The following is a 21569-nucleotide window of genomic DNA, read 5'->3' on the forward strand; positions in this document are numbered from 1 at the left end:
GAAAATATGCCCCTGAAACTGAGGAGCAATTCTAGACAATAATTGATTGCCTTGGTATAGACCTCTACAATTCCCAAAATTAATATAATAATTTTAAATATTTTTCTATCCCTTATCTTCCCCCCAAACACACATGTGCACACACTTTTACCCACATAGAGGAGAAAGAGTAATACCTTTTTCTCACGCATCACAAGGGTCATGGCTGACAGCCTATAACAAAAGACAGATTAACAAGAGAAAAGCATACAAATTGATTTAATGTAAGTTTTACATGGCACAGGAGCCTTCAGAAATGGAGATCCAAAGACCTAGGGAAGACTGCGTGTTTTTATATTAGGTTTGATGAAGAATGGACAGTCTTGTACAAGTATGATTGGAGGCTGAATGCAGTGGCTCACTCCTGTAATCCCAACACTTTGGAAGGCCAAGATGAGAGGATTGCTTGAGGCCGGGAGTTTGAGACCAGCCTCCGCAGCCTAGTGAGACCGCATCTCTACAAAACGAAAATTTTAAAAATTAGCTGGGTATAGTGGTGCATGCCTATAGTCCCAGATACTCAGGAGGCTGTGGCAGGAAGATTGATTGAGCCAAGGAGTTTAAGGCTGCAGTGAGCTATGATCATACCACTGTGCTCCAGCCTGGGTGACAGAGTGAAACTCTGTCTCTATTTAAAAAAAAAAAAAAGTATGATTGGACATACGAAGGGTATGATCTAATGGTAATAAACTGTGGGGGAACTTAGCAAGGCTTGTTTGTTCAGATTCTTCTGGACCTCTCTTTGTGGGATTCCTTTCCTCTGGATATAAGGCAAGATACCTGTCACTTAGGGATCTTATGGCCTACTTTCAGGAGAGGTCGGTCAGAGAATTCCTTTATGGCTGGCTCTTAAACAGAAAGACTGGGGAAAGTCAAAGCTAGTGACCTACAAGGTACCATATTTTGGGGTAACATGTTTTGCACCCCAATGCCCAGAAATAGTAAAACAGCAAGCAGGAGGAGGTTTTACCTACAGGTCCCATGCGGTAGCCATTTCTCATCCTTACTTCGAAAGCCTGAACTTCCCCAAACAGCTTATTGTGTATAAGAGGCTGAACCCAAGCCTTCCTGGACTCAGAGCTCACCATATGGTAGAATGGTCAGCAGCCCTGAATTCCCGCAGGCTTTAGAAGTTAGAGCTTTCCCATAGCAGGATTGCCCTGGTTGACAAACACAAGGAATCCAGAAGTTTCTCCTACCCACAGATTCCCCCATATTTCCTGGGAGAACCCAGTGCTCTCTAGGAGTTCCAGAATTAGGACGAGCCACGGAGGATATCCTGTTTAAGGGAAGGCAGGCTGCTGACCAGTTATTTTCTTAACACCTTTCCATCCTTTGGCACTTACTCCATGAAATGCCAGCCAGAGCTCTCCAGTTAGCTACCATATGGATAGAGTCTATAAGAAGAAAATGTGTAATCCATATCAGTTAAGTGCTCTGAAGAGCAGATGATTCCATAGAGAGAAAGGGATAACCGGGACATGGGTTTGTCATGCTTAAAAAAAATGATCAGAGGCGGGGCTTGGTGGCTCACACTTGTAATCCCAGCACTTTGGGAGGCCAAGGCGGGCGAATCATTTGAGCCCAGGAGTTCAAGACCAGCCTGGTCAACATGGTGCAACCCCATCTGTATACAAAATACAAAAATTAGCTGGGCAAGGTGGTGCACACCTATGGTACCGGGTACTCGGGAAGCTAAGGTAGGAGGATGGCTTGAGCCCAGAAGGTTGAGGCTGCAGTGAACCGAGACTGTGGCACTGCACTCCATCCTGGGTGACAGAGTAAGACTCCTCTCAAAAAAAATAAAAAACAAAAGATCAGTCACCTTGTACCACACTGTCTAATTTTTTCATAATGTAGTTTTACTCTATTTAATGTGATTTAAAGACCTGCATTCCTGACTATTAATCTGGTCAGGAATAAGAAACATTTAACAGGCACAATAGGAAAGTTCTCCATTCAGGAGAGTTATATAAGGTTTGGAAATACCTGCAAAAATCAGACATACTATTTGATAGTACAATAGGGTGACTATAGTCAACAATAACTTAATTTACATTTCTGTAACTGCATTTCTTTGTAACACAAAGGATAAATGGTGCACCCTTCTCCATTATGTGATTATTTCACACTGCATGCCTGTATCAACACATCTCATGTACCCACAAATATATATATATACCTACTCTGTACCCACAAAAATTAAAAATTTAAAAATTTAAAAACAAAATTCTTGTAAAAGCAACCCAGAAGAGGATCAAGCCTGGAGGCAGTGAAACTGTAGTGGGGAACAGATTTCATTGCCAGCTTCATGGTTGAGGCATGTGTAACAAAGGACTTATTAGCAAGAGAAAAGTGTACAAATTTACTTTTTATTTTTTGAGACAGAGTCTCACTCTGTTGCCCAGGCTGGAGTACAATGGCGCAACCTCAACTCACTGCAACCTCCACCTCCCGGGTTCAAGCAATTCTCATGCCTCAGCCTCCCAAGTAGCTGGGACTACAAGTGTGCGCCACCACGCCTGGCTAATTTTTGTATTTTTAGTAGAGACAGAGTTTTGCCGTGTCGGTCTGGAACCCCTGACCTCAAGTGATCCCCCTCCTTGGCCTACCAAAGTGTTAGGATTACAGGCATGAGCTACTGCTCCCAACCACAAATTTACTTAATGTAAGTTTGGGTTGACACAAGAGCTTTTGGGGGTTAACACAAGAGCCTTTGGAAAGGAAGATCCAAAGAAAAAGGTGAATGTATGTATGTTTATTTGTATGTCTGATGAAGAGCGGAACAGTCCTGCAGAAGTATGATTAGAAGATAAAAGGAAGTGATCTAATGGTAATGAACTTAGGGGCTCAGCGAGGATTCTTTGTTCAGATTCTTCTCTATGTCCCTGTGTCTTCAGAGACAAGGATGCTCCTTTCTTCCAGGTATAGGGAGGGCATCTCTCACATGAGGGTCTTGCCATCTGCCACCCTCTCACATGAGGGTCTTGCCACCTTCAGGAAGGTGTAAGAGACCTTCCTGCTTCTGCTGTTTTCTCAATGTCAAGGTATCATATTTGGGGGGTAGTGTGCTCTGGACCCCATCAAAGCAATCATTGCAACCTTATTTTCCAGTGTCATCCCCATAAGGCTAAGTTTATCACATCCCATTTGTTCATGGCCCAGGCTTCTAAGAGAAGCACATTTGGGACAGAGGGCATGGGGCCCTGAGATGGCACTCCAACCTCAGTTAGAGGTCACGCCCAGACCAGGACTCTTGAGGTCCCTCAGGGGCTTGGAGCAACACACAAGACCCAATTAATTCACTCTGCATATGTGACCAGAGGTGACATTTACAATGTCTGGGGTGGTGCTTACAGCAAGACCTTGGGAAGCTTATGTTATTTGGTGTTTCTTTATTTCTTTTTTTGAGACAGGATCTCTGTCACCCAGGCTGGAATGCCTGGTAGTGTAATCATAGCTCACTGAGGCCTCAAACTCCTGGGCTCAAGCGACCTTCCTGCCTCAGCCTCCTGAGTAACTGGTACTACAGGCATGTGCCACCATGCCCAGTTAATTTAAAAATTTTTTTTTGGAGAGATGGAGTCTTGCTATGTGGCGCAGGCTGGTCTTAAACTCCTGGGCTCAAGCGATCTTCCCGTCTCAGCCTCCTGAGTAACTGGGACTATGGGCATGTGCCACCAAGCCCAGTTAATTAAAAAAAATTTTTTTGAGAGACGGGGTCTTGCTGTGTTGCCCAGGCTAGTCTTAAATTCCTGGGCTTGAGCGATCTTCCCACCTCGGCCTCCCCCTCCTGAAGTGCTGGGATAACAGGCATGAGCCACCACACCTAACCTAAGCTTACATTATTAATGGCTAAAAAGCTCTAGCTTCTTAAGGTTCCCTCAGTAAAGATACAAATCTTATAACTCTGATTTTATAGGAGTCCTGCGGACTTATCTGGAGAGAAAATTTGCTATGAAGCGACAGTCAGATACAAGATATTATACCAGTGTTCAATTTCAATAGCTGCTTCAGAAAGTGTTCCTCCCTGATCCAAATGTAGCCCTGTGTAGACAATGGGGTCTTTGCTGTCCTATCTCTGGCGATCTGTCCTGCTCAGCTATAAACACAGTGTTAGATGTTTCTTCATCTTCCCTATGGTCAGGTCAGATAATACTTGTCTTCCTTTGTCTGCGGGGGAGAACTCTCTAAATTGTTGCTATCTAACCTGAACATGAACAATGGCTTAAATTGTTTCTTCTTGAGGAAATAAACGAGCTGCCCCATGCAGAACTGTGCTAATCCAGATAACTCCATCTGTGTCAACAGTAAATGAGGAAAGTGTTCAGTTCTTAACATTTGACAGTTAAAGCAGATCACAGTACTCAAGGATTTTTTTGTGTGTGTGATCTCCATCTGCAGTGTTTTCTTCACACACACACACAAAGCAGTCACGTGCATGTTCGTGTACTTTGGTTTCTTCATTTGGAGATAATTTAAAATAGGCCAGCTGCGGTGGCTCACACCTGCAACCCCAGCACTTTGGAAGGCCTAGGTGGATGGATTACCTGTGGTCAGAAGTTTGAGACCAGCCTGGCCAACGTGGTGAAACCCCATCTCTACTAAAAATACAAAACTTAGCCAGATGTGGTGGCGCACACCTGTAATCCCAGCTACTCAGGAGGCTGAGGCATGAGAATCACTTGAACCCAGCAGGCAGAGGTTGCAGTGAGCTGAGATCACACCCCTGCACTCCAGCCTGGGTGACAGAGTGAGACTCCGTCTTAAAAAAAAAAAAAAAAAAAAAAAAAAATCATCTCCAAGGAGCCTAGAAATACATTGCCAAACCTTCTATGAAACCTTTCCCACCAATCTTGGCCTTCATTTCCCTTTCCTTTCCTTCCCTTCCCTTCCCTTCCCTCCCCTCCCCTCCCCCACCCCTCCACTCCCCTTCCATCATCCCTTCCTTCCTTCCCCTTGCTGTGTTGCCCAAGCAGGCCTCAACCTCATGGCCTCAAGCCATCGTCCCACCTTGGCCTCCCAAGTCACTGGGACTACAGACACTTGCCATCTACCTGACCTCTGGCCTTTATTTTAACTCTGCTGAACTCCCAAACCAGGTGTGTCTACAGCTCACTTTAACCAGGTGTGTCACAGCTCACTTTGTCCTTAGCACAGGCAGCCTCTTTTCTTTGTTTTGGGGGTTGTTTTTGGAGACAGAGTCTCATTCTGTCAACCAGACTGAAGTGGAATGACATGATCACAGCTCATTGCAGCCATGATCTTCCCATCTCAGCCAGGCTCAAGTGATCCTCCTGCCTCAGCCTCTGCAGTAGCTGGGACTATAGGCATGTAGCACCACACCCAGCTGATTATTATTATCATTATTATTATTATTTTTTTTTTTTAGAGAGAAGAGTCTCAGTATGTTAGTCAGGCTGGTCTCTCAAACTCCTGGCCTCAAGTGATCCTCCAGCCTTGGCCTCCCAAAGTGCTGGGATTATAGGCATAAGCCACAATGTCCAGCCTGTGTCTTTATTTCTATTGTATATGACTGTTTTTCCTCTGTATGAGGATAACAAGTCCCCAATCTTATCCCTCCATGCTCCTTCCAAGTGCTGGAGGCCAAGAGGAGAATGAGGCTGTTTTCCTCCTCTCCTGGTCCCCTCCCTGCCAGGCCACCCTGGGTGGGCTGTATTCCTCCAGGGAAGGCAGACTCCTCCAGGCAGCCCTCCCCTTGACTCTCTCTCCAGGCTGGGGAATGTGCTTTCTCCTCTTGCTCTTTCAGGCCTAGGAGAGGTAAGAGTACCTGTCCCTGGACTGCAGCATCCCTGAAAGTATATTCAAAACCCTGTCCAGTCCCATGGAAACACTGCAGTGCCTTTTATTAAGCTTCCTGTTTTCCAGCTACAAGGTGCCATGTCTTCTTACTCCAGACCCTGCCCGAAGAAACCATTAGGAGATGGCTCAGGAGTATTTCTCCTTGTTCCAGCTGAAGCCCAAATCATCCATCAATGATGGCTCTGACTCTGCAGGTTGCCCAAGACAAGGAACCCAGAAAACAGGGCTTTTGTGGACAAGGCAGCCATGAGCCTGCTCTGTCTTGAAGGTTCTTTGGGGATTGTTGGGATTGGGGATAAGCGTTTCTGTTTCGGGACTTCTACCTCCAGAAGAGAACAGAGGGAGGTTGGAATCAGAGGGCAACAGTGCCACTAAGATAATATGTGAAAATGCTCCCAGGAAAGTCAGAATATGGGAAAATCTGATGACAGCGAGATACTGAATGAGAATTGTTCTTAATTATCCAGGAAAGGAAGTGGCTCTGGGGAAAGCCACTGAGGAGCAAATCTTTTAGGTGAAATGTGCTAAGAAAGGGAACTTAGGAAAGGTTTTGCTTTGGTTTTTGTTAGTTTTTACAAAGATCTAAGGCTTTGCTGATTATATCATTTAAAAAATATGTATTGACTGGGCGCGGTGGCTCACACCTGTAATCCCAGCACTGTGGGAGGCCGAGGTGGGCAGATTGCCTGAGGTCAGGTATTCGAGACCAGCCTGGCCAATATGGCAAAACACTTTCTCTACTAAAAATTCAAAAATTAGCGAGACATGGTGGTGCATGCCTGTAATCCCAGCTACTCAGAAGGCTGAGGCAGGAGAATCACTTGAACCCGGGAGGTGGAGTGAGCCGAGATCATGCCATTGCACTGAAGCCTGTGTGACAGAGCAAGACTACGTCTCAAAAAAAATATATATATATATATATATGTATGTATTGGCTGGGCTCAGTGACTCACGCCTGTATTCCCAGCACTGTGGGAGGCTGAGGCAGGAGGATTGCTTGAGGCCAGTAGTTTGAGACTATTCTGGGCAGCGCAGCAAGATTCCATGTCTACAAAAAAATTTTTTTTTTAATAATTAGCCAGGTGTGGTGGTGTGCACCTGTAGTTCCAGCTACTGGGAGGCTGAGGCAGGAGGACTGCTTGAACCCACAAGTTCAAGGCTGCAGCAAGATATGATTGCACCACTGCACTCCAGCTGGGGTGACAGAGTGAGACCCTGTCTCAAAACACACACACACACACACACACACACACACACACACACACACTGCCCTCCCCAAGTTGGAGCATACTTACATTAAAGACTTTATTGTTACCTGAGATTTGAATTAATTAGGCATCCTGTATTTTCCCTGGCAACCCCACCCACCGCGCAGTGTCTCTGGTCACAGTGCCTGGAAGGAGCACACTGGGGCCTCACAGCTTCCAGGCAATTGCATAGGAGGCAGCTCAAAACAGTAATCAATCTTGGGAAATTTTCCTGATTTCTGTTTTCATGTTGACATTTTTATTAGAAAACAAAAAGCATTGCCAAAGGTGGATGTTTACAATTGCTTGGGGGTAAAATATTACTATGATTCCTGACTCTTGCTGTACCAAGTATCGGGGATGATTAGGGAGAAGAAATCCAAGAATGCTTTCATTGGAAATTCAGGAAATTTTACACCTTGAAGAGGGCAAGGCTGACGTTCATATGCAGCCTTTTGACTCTCTCGCCCCCTAGTGGCCATATGCCTAAACAGGGGTTTGCGTTCCTGCTGGTGACGGTTGCATCCGCTTGGACTTCTCCATTGCACTAACTCTGCAGTAAGTGAAGTAATAACAAAATACATAGGAAGGTGAAGGTCCAGGCATATCTAAGCCCCAAAACCAGTCTGAGCGGTGCGTAGAGACAGGGCCGAGGTGCAGATGCTGTGCTGCTCCCCTGTAGCCTCCAGCTATTTTATGGGGCTCCTGGGCTAATAGGGGAAAATCTGGCTTCACACCCTGGGGATTGAATCTGCCCAGAGTTGGTTGCCTTTATTTACACTCATTTACCCAACAAAGATTTTTGGAGTGCCTACTATATGCCAGGCACCGTGCCAGGTGCTAAGCATCATTACACTTCACATCCTTCACTACAATTTGGAGTTAAACGGAAGAGTTTGCACAGAGTTCTAGAAATTGCACCCAAAGCAAACGGAACACACAGCTAGGCACAGGCAGAAATTTTAGAACTATGAGGGGATCTATATAACCCATGCCCTTTTAGTTAAACTAATATCCCTGCCACATCCTTTCTTTATAACTCATATATACAGGGTTTCAGCATCTTTTTTGATAAATGGTCATTAGACTTCTTGACAACTATTTATAATTCGGCACCCAGTAATCAATCAGAATTGCATATAGTACAAAATTAATGCCATGTGATGTGCCTGGAGCCATTTCTGACTTATGAAAAAAAAGATGGTGTTGGCAGAATGTTGAATTTTCATCCCTGTTTCTAGAACGTGCAATGCTGACTTGCTGACATTGAAAGAATGTACCAACAGAAACCTATTAGAGCAGTGAACTTGTTTTGGAAATAGTTGGGTTGGGCCTATTTGTGGTAGCACTGACCAAAGTCAATCAGGGAAAAGAACTGAGGCGGAATGTTGAAACATAACCTGAGTTTGTTCAGCAGTCTGGAGCATCTCCCAACTTCCACTACCCTATGTTCAATTTAATTTCTACATCTTGGCAATTTTACTTCCTGAGTATTTCTCAAACCTTTGCCTTCTTTTTATCTTTATAATTCCCTTAGTTTCAAATCTCACATCTTTTTTCCTGAATTACTGTAACAGAAACTTTATTGTAATCTCTTTTCCTGCTTCTTTCAAATCCATTCTCCACACAGATTTATCTCAAACACAAATCTGATCATGTCCTTAGTCTGCTATTATCTTGCTCATGACTCCATGGTGCTTGCAGGACACAGTTCAAGCTTTTGTGCACGAAATGCATGGAACTGACACCTGTCCTGGTGTGCAGAATGCGTGGGACGAATACTTGTCCTGCCACGTCCACCATCATTCCATCATCTTTCCTATCACATCCCTCCTGGGGTCTTGCAGGTGCTCTGAATTGGTCTGTGAGCCTGTTGAGTGAATATCCAAACATATGCATCCACCTCTGTGCTGTGTTGCTTATGAGTTCTCTCCTTGGTAAACCAGGTAACCCTGATGTGACCGAATCCCATTATTCAAAGCATGTTTTGAGTCTGTGTCGTTTTAAAGAGTCCCATTATCAGTGGGTAATATTTCTGTCCGATTCCAGAGGCTTACTGCCCTTCTCTTCTCCACTTCTCAGCTGCAGAGAATTCTTCAGCTAATTCTCTTTGGTGTTCAGGGTTTCATTAATCGGATTCTGGTCTCAACATAGAATGGAAATGTTTGGGATACTGGCTGGGTGTGGTGGCTCACACCTGTAATCCCAGCATTCTGGGAGGCTGAGGCGGGTGGATCACCTGAGGTCAGGAGTTTGAGAACAGCCTGGCCAACATGGCAAAACCCCATCTGTACTAAAAATACAAAAATTAGCCAGGCATGGTGGTGCAGGCCTGTAATCCCAGCTACTTGTATGGCTGAGGCAGGAGAATTGCTTGAACCCAAGAGGGAGAGGTTGCAGTGAGCCAAGATCGTGCCACTACACTCCAGCCTGGGTGACAGAGCAAGACTCTACCTCAAAAAAAAAAAAAGCATTTGCTCAAGATCCATGTGTGCCTAGCCTGTGGTAGGAACTGGGGATTCAGGACAATAAAGCTAGTCTTACTCCTTGGCGACCTCATAAATCTCATGAGAGAGGCTCACATATAAGCAAAGAAAGTACGACAATGTTCACAAATCTATGGCTTCTCTCATCAATTTCAACGTCGTTGGCCTCCTCCACCGGCAAACTGGGGCTTAATAGTTTTTTGAAAAAACAAAGGTGTGAGTGAATGACGAGATGGATGAATTGATCATCTTTGGCCTAAAGCAGTACTCTCCAAACTAGTAGGCCTTAGGAGGCAATGTTCAGTGTTACATGAACAAGCCAGGTGTGGTGGCTCACGTCTGCAATCCCAGCACTATGGGAGGCTGAGGTAGAAAGATCATGTGAGACAAGGAATTCAAGACCAGTTTGGGCAACATAGTGAGACCCCATTTCTATAAAAAATTTGTAGAAAATTAGCCAAACATGGTGGTTTGCAAATGTAGTCCCAGACACTCAGGAAGCTGAGTTGGGAGGATCACTTGAGCCCAGGAGTTTGGAGGAGTTTGGAGCTGCAGTGAGCTGTGATTGTACCACTGCACCCCAGCCTGGGTGGCAGAACGAGACCCTTTCTCAAAATAGAAAAGAATTAAATAAACAAAACATTTTACATTTTTAATAGTTATATATTTACTATACAGGATGTAAGAAAATATATAACTGTTTTATCAAACCCATAATCTAACAATAATATAGATGAGAAAAAGCGTAATATTTTAAGCAAGTCAGTATAAAGTTAATACTAATATAAATGGTAAGAATTTGACCATATCACCTCTTAAAGACCCCATCTTTCCATACTGCCACACATTAGTGATTAAATTTCAACACGAGTTGTGGCGAGGACAGACATTCAAACTATAGCCAAAGAGAAATTGTTGAAGTTTGGGAAACAAAGTAATTTTCACTGGTTCCTTTTCTTCACGTTTTATTCTTTCCCCAAATTCAGCCTACAGTTGCCTGTTTTATGTGCAACCAATGGCAATTTTTAACTATGGAATTTAAAACTTTGAAAAGATAAGACAAAGCTCTGTGTGTATGTGTCTGTTTTTAAAGATGAACCAAATTGTGTTTATTATTTATTTTATTTCATAAGTGATTCTGTAAACTGACCACGGGAATGTCCTGATTTTCACAGATTATGACGGGCTCAGGTGACAAGAAATAGACGTACTAATAACCTAATAACCTTGGGTTGTTATTTATATTTGGAAGTAAGGAAAAACAGGAAATGGCTTTCCCAAGCCTCCCGAGCAGCATTTAGGAGACATTTTATATATTTTTATTTATATATTTATATATATATTTTAGGATAACATTTAGAATACAGCAGTAGCAGCATCAGGCTGACAGAAACTCTGGGAAACCCACAGTACACTGTCCTTCCCCCCATGCACCCCTGCCCAGCCTTCAATATCTCCACTCCTGCTTCCTTCTCTACCTCCTGCTGCTACGCAGCCTGCTCTGCTGATCTCTCTCTCTTTCTCCTTTTCTCTCTTTCTTTGGTTTGTGTCACCTCATGGCTTTTGCTTGCTGTCACTTTTTTCATTATTTTTTAATTTTTTTTTTTTTTTAAGAGATAGGGCCTCGCTGTTTCCTAGGCTAGAGTGCAGTGGAGCTAAAAAGCTCACTGTACTCTCAAACTCCCGGGCTTCCGGCTAATTTTCTGAAAATATTTTTGTAAAGATGAGGTCTCGCTGTGTTGCCTGGGCTGGCCTCAAACTTCTGGGCTGAAGTGATCCTCCCGCCTCAGCCTCCTGTGTAGCTAAGACTACAGACAGGAGCCACCAAGCCACCATGCCACTGAGCCACCATGCCACTGAGCCACTGTGCCACTGCACCACCTGGCTATGCTTGCTGTCTTTGTGCGTCTCAGCTTTTGCCTGCCATACTGCCTGCATCTGGGGTGACCAACTCAACTCAGTTTTCCTGGGACTTTTCCAGTTTTAGCACCAGGCAACACCCAAAGTCATAGGTGAACTGGGATGTTTGGTGACGCCACCTGTATCCCTTTGCTATACATTTCATATTCGAATTCTGTAAAGGAGAAGAGGGGAAATCTGACTGGATCTCTTTGTCCCTTGTCCAGCCCGGGGAGCCTCTGAGCTCTTCCAGCTGAGCCTACTGATTGTACCAGTCAGGCTTGGGGGTGATGAAAGGAAGCATCCCCAGCTGCCTTTCTCAGAAGGGGCCTGTGAGCAGAGTGAGCCTGCGAATATCATCAGGTCCTGTAGTCAGTCCATTTTCCACACCAGTTTGTATCAGTGTTGGTGCTGAACATGTTGGGTGAAGGTATATGCAGATGAGAGGTGGCAGTGGGGGGCAGGCAGAAACAATTTTAAAAATCATTGCAGCAGCTGGGTGCCATGGCTCACACCTGTAATTCTGGCACTTTAGGGGGCTGATCACCTGAGGTCAGGCGTTCGAGACCAGTCTGGCCAACATGGCGAAACCCCGTCCCTACCAAAAATACAAAAATTAGCCAGACGCGGTGGCACGCACCTGTAATCCCAGCTACTAGGGAAGATGAGTCAGGAGAATTGCTTGAACCCAGGAGGCGGATGTTGCAGTGAGCCAAGTTCCCACGACTGCGCTCCAGCTTGGGTGACAGAGCGAAACTCCATCTCAAAAAAGAAAAAAAAATTCATTGCGCCTTTTTTACTTTTATGAACTCAAGCGTTACACAAATTAGGCTCCTAATATAGTGTTATAGAAACCCTGGCCCAACCAGTCATTAAATATTTTATCCCACTCAATGCTGTCCAGTTCAGAGATTGTAAAGTTTGCAAAAGGGGGTGTTTACAAAGCAAAACAATGTCATCTGGGAAATGAAGAATGTTAAGCTCTAGCAGCCCTGGGGAGAAACACAAAATGCACTTCGGCTGAGGGCAGAGAAGCTGAGCCATCAATACTTTGTAAATCCTGGAGGGCTTCCTCTACCTCCCGCATTCCAGCACCCCCTCTACCCACTTGGCTCCAGAAATTAGTCCTTCTGTATTAAAACTGCTTTTCCATCTGCGAGGAACAGAAGTCCCCACCCCGTCCTACCCCGCCTCCGCTTCCGCCCCACCTTCAATTCTGTAGACTGAGGTGGAGAGAGAAAAATAAAATCACTGTAAAAATACTTAACTTCTGAAGCACGTGACTGGCTTTCAAGAATTCTATAAACTCGAGGGTGAGGCACTTGAAGAAGTTGGAGGCATGGCTCAGGGCAGAGTGGGGCTACAGTGAGCCCTTTGAGTCTCTGGACACCCCTCTCGAGCGCCCCCAACCTCCTGATCACCCCTGATCTTCCAATCCAGCACCCCATTCCCAATTCTTCCTGGTGTTCTGAGACCCCCGAGGGGCTGCAGGCTGTGCGCAGGCAGGTGGCACAGCCCCGGGTGCTGGGTGACCCCCTCAGCTCCAGGTGTGGCTGCAGGACTGTCAGCCTCCCGGGGGTGACATGGAAGGGCAAATGCATTTGCACTGCACCTTTCGTTCTGTGACATCTATGTCTCTGTTTCTCTTAAAGCCTATGGCCATCACTCAACCGGAGGCTGAGAACTGATGAAAAAGTGGAACAAAAACAAAGCAAACCTAGCTGCATTGTTGAAACAAAGTCAATTTCAGTGTTTATTTGGCAGAGAAGCTAGTAGAGGCGATCAAAGTGATCAGGGCAATTCACTTGTTTCGCTGGCCCTGGGAGGGAAGGTGAGGAGCTCTGAATTCCAAAGGTGGGGGGAGAGGAGAGCAAAGTCCAGGGGAGAGAGCAGTCAGGAAACTCCCTGGGCACAGACAATCCCTGCCAGGACTCCAAGACACCAGTTACACGCTTCTCCTTCTCCTGCATCAGGGTGACCTCCAGGGCCCTGTTCTCTGAGCCTCCACCCTCCACCCTGGGCTGCACCACGGCCCCCAAGCCTTCATGGGCACCGCTGCCCAAAGGCTATGCTCTGGGTGCGCCCTTACACCCAAGCTCCCCTCACAGGCGCTTTCCCCTATCCTAGCAGCTCCACGCCTCCTCTGCTCTGAGGGTAGTTTCCATCTTTGGCCTCATCCTCCTGGAAGCCCTGCCCCCCAGGGAGGTCCCCGGCATCACAGTCTTAGCTTACAGACTAGAGGTCTCAGTGACTAGAGCAGGCACCCAGCTGCAGGGAGACTTTGATAAATATCTATGGCCGAACTGCATGATGCCTTAGGGTTCTTACAGCAATGCCCCCCAAATAATACCAGACCCAATTCTATAGTTGAAAGAAGAGGAATTTTAGAAAATAGGTATACCACGCCAGGTGCAGTGGCTCATGACAGTAATCTCAACACTTCGTGAGGCCAGGGCCAGAGGATTGTTTGAGCCCAGGAGTTCAAGACCAGCCTGGGCAACATAGTGAGACCTAATGTCTACAAAAAAATATAAAATTAGCCAGGCATGGTGGAGTGTGCCTGTAGTCCCAGCTACTTGGGAGGCTGAGGCTAGAGGATTGATTGAGCCCAAGAGGTTGAAGCAGTGAGCCGTGATCATACCACTCCAATCTAGCTTGGGTGGTGGAGTAAAAACTTGTCTAAAAAAACAAAAAAACAAAAAAAAAAGAAGAGAGATACCTCCCCTTTTATTCTTCATTTCCATCTAGCCAAATAATAATAATAATACTGATGATTGAGGGGTCACCTTGGACAATTGTCTTGGATTTCAGTAGTGAAAAAAGAGGATAAAAGATCCTAAGGTATTCATCAAGTATAACAGAGCAAAGGCTGAACAGGACCCTGGAGATGAGAAAGATGGGAGAGATGAGAGCCGCACATTCGAGAATGCTCCAGGAGTCAGTTTGTTCAGCAGCAAAGTGGGGGAATGTTGGTAGGGGTCACAGGGAGAAGTGTAGTCCATGATCCTAGTTTTGGCAATTTGATTGGTTCCCCTTCCTTCTTGTTCCCCCTACCCCGCAACCCCCACCTCCACAGGTCACTGCAGCTTTGAGAGATGGCAGGGGAGAAGCTCAAGGGCAGAAAATAAACCAGGAGAGTCTCTTTCCCCCAAATACTCTATTGAAAGGGTTGATAATGAGGCACTGTGGGTAAAGCGAGGTAGCAACCCAGGTCCTTGTATCTGTAGAAGCTCTCATATTCTCGTGGATTCCACCCTGGCCCTTCAGGAACTCTGGGAAATATGCCATGGTTTTGCTCCCTCTGGGGTAAAAGGGGTGAGCAGATACATGTTACGCTTTTCACTTATAAGTTGCCACCTGGAATCCAGACTTTGCAGTGACCAGAGGGCAGAACTGAGCGGGGCTTTCAAGACGGTGTGCTGCACAGATGCCAGCTCTGGCCACAGTGCTGTGCACACAGGGTCTTTGCTGCCCAGCATGTATCTTCCCACTTAAAATAGATAAAAGAAACCATAATAAAAACCAACATCAATGAGTTCTCTTAAAAAGAAAGCAAATATGCTTAAAGTATTAACACATTGGATCTATGTGTAGTTTCACATTATATGACCACATGAGGAATTTGTGTGGTGTAGCAGGAGAGTTCCAAGACATTTCATAGGGAGACTTGAGTGTTGGTGGGTGGGGAGGGGCTCCTGGGCACCTCACTTATTGTCTGGCAGGATCTCCTTGGAGCCACTGGAATTTTAAGGACTTTAAGTAAAGGAAGATTGGTTACCCTCTGGAGAGAATGCTGGAGGTTACCTGGTGAAATTGTTGCTCTTAACACAGAAGGGAAAATTCTGTTTTGATCTATGAGTCATATAGAAATGTATTATACTATGGAATTTGTGAAATTGTTAGTGGGGCTTGTAAGACAGTTTGTGTGAGGCTCACACCTTTGCTCTAATTATTGTTTAAGATTAATTATTTTTTAATTATTGTTTAAGATTCTTTTATAGGGTCTTTGTTGGGAAACTCAAACAGTATCATTATGTTCCCCTCACATTTGGAAACCTAAGGCGCCCAGAGGGCTTATCTTAGGATCACACATAGGTGGCCATCTGTGCTGGTTTGCCAGGGACAGTCGTGGTGTCTTATTGTCCAGTTGTAATTATTAATAATGTCTACTTTCCCTCTCACAAATGCTGGTTTATACTAAGTATAAGGTCACCCTAACCACCTGACACATTGCTGTCAAAACTAGGATTGGAGATCCCACATTTCACATGCGCCAGATCATCCATTTAAGCAAATGTTATCCCAGTTGTTAAAAATCCTTTATTTCTGACTTACAGGGCCTCATACCATAGCAGCCTGTCTTTTAGAAACAGTTAATGTGGAACACATCAAACACGAGGCCTCTGGTTGAAACACTTTTGTTGACTTCTTTGTTTTTCACTTTGTTTTAATGGACTCTCACAGTTATGAATCCCTTTGAAAAGTACATTTTAAGGACTTCAGCAAGCATTAATTATTTCTTTTGTGTCCTGATGTCAAGTCATTTTCAACTATCTGGTTCTTAATAGGATTTAAAGTGAAAAAATATTAAATATGTATCAGGGCAATTCCACTTACTCTTGGTTCTTGCAATGATTTCTCTGTTGAAAAACTTACATAGGCCAGGCATGGTGGCTCACGCCTGTAATCCCAGCGTGATTACTTTGGGAAGCCGAGGTGGGCGAATTACCTGCAGTCAGGAGTTCGAGACCAGCCTGGCCAATATGGTGAAACCCTGTCTCTACTAAAAATACAAAAAAAAAAAAAAAAAAAAAAAAAAAAAAAAAAAAAAAGCCAGGCATGGTGGCGGGTGCCTGTAATCCCAGCTACTCAGGATGCTGAAGCAGGACAATTGCTTGAACCCTCGAGGCAGAGGTTGCAGTGAGCTGAGATCACGCCATTGCACTCCAGCCTGGGCGACAAGAGCAAAACTCCATCTCAAAACAAAGGAAAAAATGCCAGGCACAGTGGTTCACGCTTGTAATCCCAGCACTTTTGGAGGCTGAGGCGGGCAGATCACAAGGTCAGGAGATCGAGACCATTCTGGCTAACACTGTGAAACCCCATCTCTACTAAAAATATAAAAAATTAGCCAGACGTGGTGGCATGTGTCTGTAGTCCCAGCTACTCGGGAGGCTGAGGCAGGAGAATCACCTGAACCCAGGAGGTGGAGGTTGCAGTGAGCCAAGATCACACCACTGCACTCCAGCCTGGGTGACAGAGCAAGACACTGTCTCAAAAAAAAAAAAAAAAAAAAAAGAAAGAAAGAAAAAAAGAAAAATTTACATGAGGGAAGTTGACATGCTTTCCACAACCCTATAATTGGCCTACTGAGAAATCATATGCAATTGTTTACGATTTTTGTGATTAATTCTCTTCATGGTGGATGCCATTTACGTTGCGTTATCAACACCAATAATGGTCCAGTTCTGTAACGGGTTAGCTATGACTGCAAAATCACCATTTGTCTTTACAGCACTCTTTTATCTCATCACTTGTCTTTCCTTTTAAATGACATTTGTTTTATGTGGTAGCTCATTTTGAGTCATGAATTGCAACATATGGAACCACTAACCAAGAAATAGTCTTGCACCTTTCCCTGTTAACAGAAACAGAGTTGAAAACTTAGCCTCCTAGTATTATTATTATTCTAGTTCTTTATATGACTGGAGGAAAATCAGATTTCAAGTTCTTCCCGCTTTCCTTATGCCTTTCACAGCAAATTTCAAAGTATAGCAGCAGGCAGATTGCAATGTAATAGCAATTTTTAAGCCCAGAAATTAAATTAAACCAGAAAGAAATACACCTACTTCTAGTTCAAATAGTGTTTCTTCCAGAAAGAAGAGCATCTCCACAGTAACAGCAGTGACAATAAGAGTATTTTCATGGAGATCGGAGTTACCAGGTTTATACAGATTGCCGAATACAGCTACTGTCTTCCGGAGACACTGACAATCAGTGCTAAATTGTTAGGAAGGTCTCTGTGCTTTGGAGAAAGATATGGAATAGTCGGTGCCAGGGCAAATAGAGTGCCTTCTCAAATTGTTTTCAGTTCCTCTTCTTAAGGAGGAACAAAAGGCCAGTAAGTAATCCAGTAGAAGCTTTTCCCTATAGAATGGTCAGAAAGTTTGATCATTCAAAAGAACATTATTTTACCATAAATACATGTCTAGGTTTCCTGATCCTTAATGATTCATGTTAATTATCTTCCCCTAATGCCTTTTTCTCTTGTGCATATCACAGAGTTTTGCTTCCTGGAATATCAGCAGAGAGGGCAGTCGGCTTGGCCGATATGGGGGAGGGGAGGGTCCTAGCAGCTGGAACACAAGGTCAGCTGACCAAGGGGGTTCCTTGGGCTGCCTGGAAAATGGTAGTTCAGACCTGGTGGGAGACATTTCCCTATTTTTGTCCATCTAGGGGTCAACAGAGGCCTGAAAGACTGCTCTGACACCTTCCGAACAGCCCCCAGGAAATCTTAATCAGCATCTGCCGATGGATCTTTTCTGGCTGGGTTGAGCTAGCCAGGAGGGCCCCGGGGCAGGATGCTGTTTGTGGCTGCCAACTGCCACCGCAGCCCTCTGCTGCCTCCTTCATCCTGGGGTTTTTGCCTCTGTGCTACACCAAATGACAGGTAGGAGCTACTAAGGATGGGTTCTTTGGACACCAGAGCAAGGGGATTGGGGTCACAACCAAAGGCTGCGGGACATCTGATATGGGCTGCTGCATCTGCTGCTACAGTGTTTCTCTCTCTCTCTCTCCCTCTCACACACACACACACACACACACACACACACACACGCTTTTCTCCCGCCCTCCTCCCCACTCTTCCTAGCATTAATACTTTAAAGACAAAGACACAACAGTATACAAGAATCAGGATGATCTGGACCTGGAAGGCTGAACACAGCAGGGCCCTCCATGAATATTTTGCACCTAAGGAAATAGTAAGGTTAAAACTAGATTCATCTGGCCTTTGCCCAGGGGCCACCAGGACAGAAACTGTGTAAGATTAGTTCCTCCTTAAAGCAAGATTGCCAGGTAATTCTGTTGCAAAGTCATAGAGACCTTAAGTTATCTGCCCTGCAAACCCCACTGCCTCTATTCAGGCTGCCAAGGCACTGTTTTAATTTTTTGAAAGATTCACCGCGTCTTCTTGGATTTCAAGAAAAATCCCGTTAAGAATTGAGGGGCTCTCTTCTTCGCCTCCTGACGTGAGTGTAACTCACTTCCTGGTATGTCTCCTTTCCTTTTGGCCTACATCCTTTGTCTGTTAGGTGCTTCCACATCCTTATGTCTTAAATGGCCAAAATACGTCACCCCCACTGCCAAAACACACGGGTCACTCGAGGTCACAATCTGGAACATAGGCCGGCCATTGTTCTGCACACATTCTTGATCTAAATCAATCTCAAACCTTGCTGGAATGCCCTGTAAACTGGGGCAAGGTATGGTCACCAGACTAACCATTGTCCTTTTTTACCCCTCCAGTGACGGGGCTACTACAGGTTACAAAATCGCGCTCTTCCTCCTAGCTACTGTGTTACTCTGAAATATCTGACATCGCAGAGCTAATGTTGCCTAAGTTATTTTCCCATCCTCTTTTTTTTTTTTTTTTTCGGACATCATGCCTCCTATTTTCACTCTCTGGGAACTCTGCCAGTTTTTCAAGGACTGGGTAAAGAACAAAATAAATATTTGTAGGTGGTTTAAAAGGAGAAGTATGTTGGTTGTAACTCTGCCCATCCAAAGAAATGCATTTTCACTGTCTTTCAGACTTTTGGAGTCGTTAACTGGGAGAGCTTCAGAAGGTTGACTTTACTAGTTTACCTTTCAGATTTGTGATTAAGGGCTGAGTGTGTGTGTGTGTGTGTAAGTGTGTTGGGGGAGGGAGGAGTCTGAGAAAGTGAGGCAAGTAAGTAGAAACTTTTTTTTAAAAAGTCCAGATTAAGTGATTGAAATCGACTGTGTGCAAATGACGCTATACCTCTTCATAGATGTTAATCGTGCCCTATAAAGTTAGTGCCGGAAAGTGTTTACTTACAACACCCAGCATATACTCTTTCTTTCGAATTGTTTGGGATTTTTTTTAAGGGAGTTCACTGAAATTTGGGAGGTTCAACAGGTTGCTGTTTCTTAATATGTGGATCACCCGATTAGGGAGGCTCACTCTCCCTCTGAGATTAAAGAGATGAGGGCACTGGCTCCCAGCGAAGGCTCCCGGCCTTAATCATGTGTGCAATGTTTTCCTTCCTGGGCTGCAGAGCCTCGGTGGTTTGCAGCAGTGGAACCAGGCAGGCCCAGTTGTGGGTAGGAGAGGCCGTCACCTGTTGAGGCCTCCCCCCCGCATCGCCCTGCCCTGGCAGAGCCCAGCCCCCAGTCCCCGGGGAGCGCGCCTAGGGACGGAGGGCCAGGAGCAGGGGAGATCCAAGAGGCCCCGCGCTGGAATGCGGTTTTCTCGGGCGAGGGAGACTTTTCACCGGAGTGGAAAATAGTTTGGGGTGGGGTTTCGCACCGTCCCCTCCTCCCCAGCCCCGGGCCCCCTCCCAGGCGCTTTCTGGGAGCTTTTAGAACTGCGCTCTGAAGTTTCCAGAGAGCGAGGAGCTTTTGCGGCAGGCAGAGACAATGGAAGAAAATGAAAGCCAGAAATGTGAGCCGTGCCTTCCTTACTCAGCAGACAGAAGACAGATGCAGGGTAAGTAGCAGACCCATTCAAAGATGGAGTTACAGGGACGCGTGCCCCTTGCCGCTTGCTGCTTTTTATAAACTGCAGCTCTGGGACCCGGCAAAGAAAAAAAAAAGGCAATTTCTTGGGATGGTACATTTTCCAAACTGAGTAGAGAATAGAGAACTGTGATTTCTTAGGCTTGACTTTATCTCTGGCACGATTTTCTTAAGCAGCAAAAGAGGTGGTGGGGTGATGTCACATTTGTAGCACAGTGAGCCATCAGCATGAGCTGTATCTCTAAGCAATGACAAATAAATCACTAAGCAGCTTTTAATCATTTCCCCCCGGGGCTCCAGCTATGGGAGAAAGGAGCTGTTTTTGTGAAACTGTCTCTAGGACGGCAGCTTCCATTCATTGGTTGGGGGATTCCATGTGGCAGATGCATGCTGGCTGCAAAGTTTGTGCAGAATTTTAGAGTTAAATTACAGAAACCAGGCATGCTTTATTTTACAGATCCGAGCAGCAGGGGAGGGCTTGAGCATCTGGGTGATAGATAGAACTCTGGATCTTCTTTTATGTTTTAATTCAAAACTTGGGAGTTGTTGGACAATTTTGGTAAATTTTCTCCAGGCAGTTTCCCTTTAATTGTGTTTATAATAGACTTGTCTTTTCCGTAGGGAATTTCCAGAAGCTTATGTTGTTCCAAAGAAATTTCGCAGCAGGGCTGGGTGGCCAGAGGAGGTCCCTGCTGTCTGGCATCTGATGCCAAGAGCTGATTCTATGGGATCCTATAGGCAGCATGTTCATAAACCACACAGCCCTGGACCAGCCGCCCCACCCTCCCTCAGGTTCATGCAGGGGCCAGTACACAACAAAAAGATGTGCGGGAGTGCAGTGCTGTGCGTGGGAGTAGGGATTATGCACAGGGGAAAAGGTGTGTGTTTTATGGAAATGTGAAAGGGAAGTAACACATGACTCATCCACGCTGAAAATGCAAAGCTAAGCCAGACAGGAGAACTTACAATGACAGATAGAAATCCCCCAGTGAAATGCAGAAAACTTGAAGTTTTGTAATGGCTGGAGAATCCCTGAGTCTGAACAGTCATCTATCGAGGTGTCTGCATTCGTGCTGCCAAAGCACAGCACTCTCCTTGAGGCCACCGGGGTCAGTGGCATCCAGTGGAAGATAAGGCTACCTCGTCCCCCTGACCCCTGCAACCCCCCCACCCCCATTTTCTAGGACAGGGTCCTACTTCTGGAATTCAACCTCTGGGTCTGTCCTGAAAGAAATGACCCAGATTCTAGACGGGCCCTTAGAAAGGGATCCATTTAAGAAATGACTTTCCAACAATCAGGGCAATTCAGAGGCTT

At 45.3% G+C, this 21569-nt stretch overlaps 1 protein-coding gene across 23 annotated transcripts in view; it reads left to right on the forward strand.

Annotated features, from left to right (window-relative positions):
• The window catches only part of KIAA1217 (KIAA1217 ortholog), an 850426-nt gene that overhangs the window by 486263 nt on the left and 342594 nt on the right, over positions 1-21569 (forward strand). For 5 of the 23 annotated variants that reach the window (XM_054436096.2, XM_054436084.2, XM_054436095.2 and 2 more), the window contains exon 1: positions 19816-20225. The exons of 15 other annotated variants lie outside the window; for them this stretch is intronic. In XM_054436096.2, the coding sequence (XP_054292071.1) occupies positions 20156-20225 (70 nt within the window). In that variant the 5' untranslated portion in view covers positions 19816-20155. Of the gene's footprint in view, positions 1-19319; positions 20226-21569 lie in introns of those variants that run through there. 3 more of the 23 variants (XM_054436080.2, XM_054436083.2, XM_054436082.2) reach the window with 2 other exon arrangements.

This window comes from Pongo pygmaeus, chromosome 8, assembly GCF_028885625.2.
Source record: "Pongo pygmaeus isolate AG05252 chromosome 8, NHGRI_mPonPyg2-v2.0_pri, whole genome shotgun sequence".
NCBI classification, from domain to species: domain Eukaryota; kingdom Metazoa; phylum Chordata; class Mammalia; order Primates; family Hominidae; genus Pongo; species Pongo pygmaeus.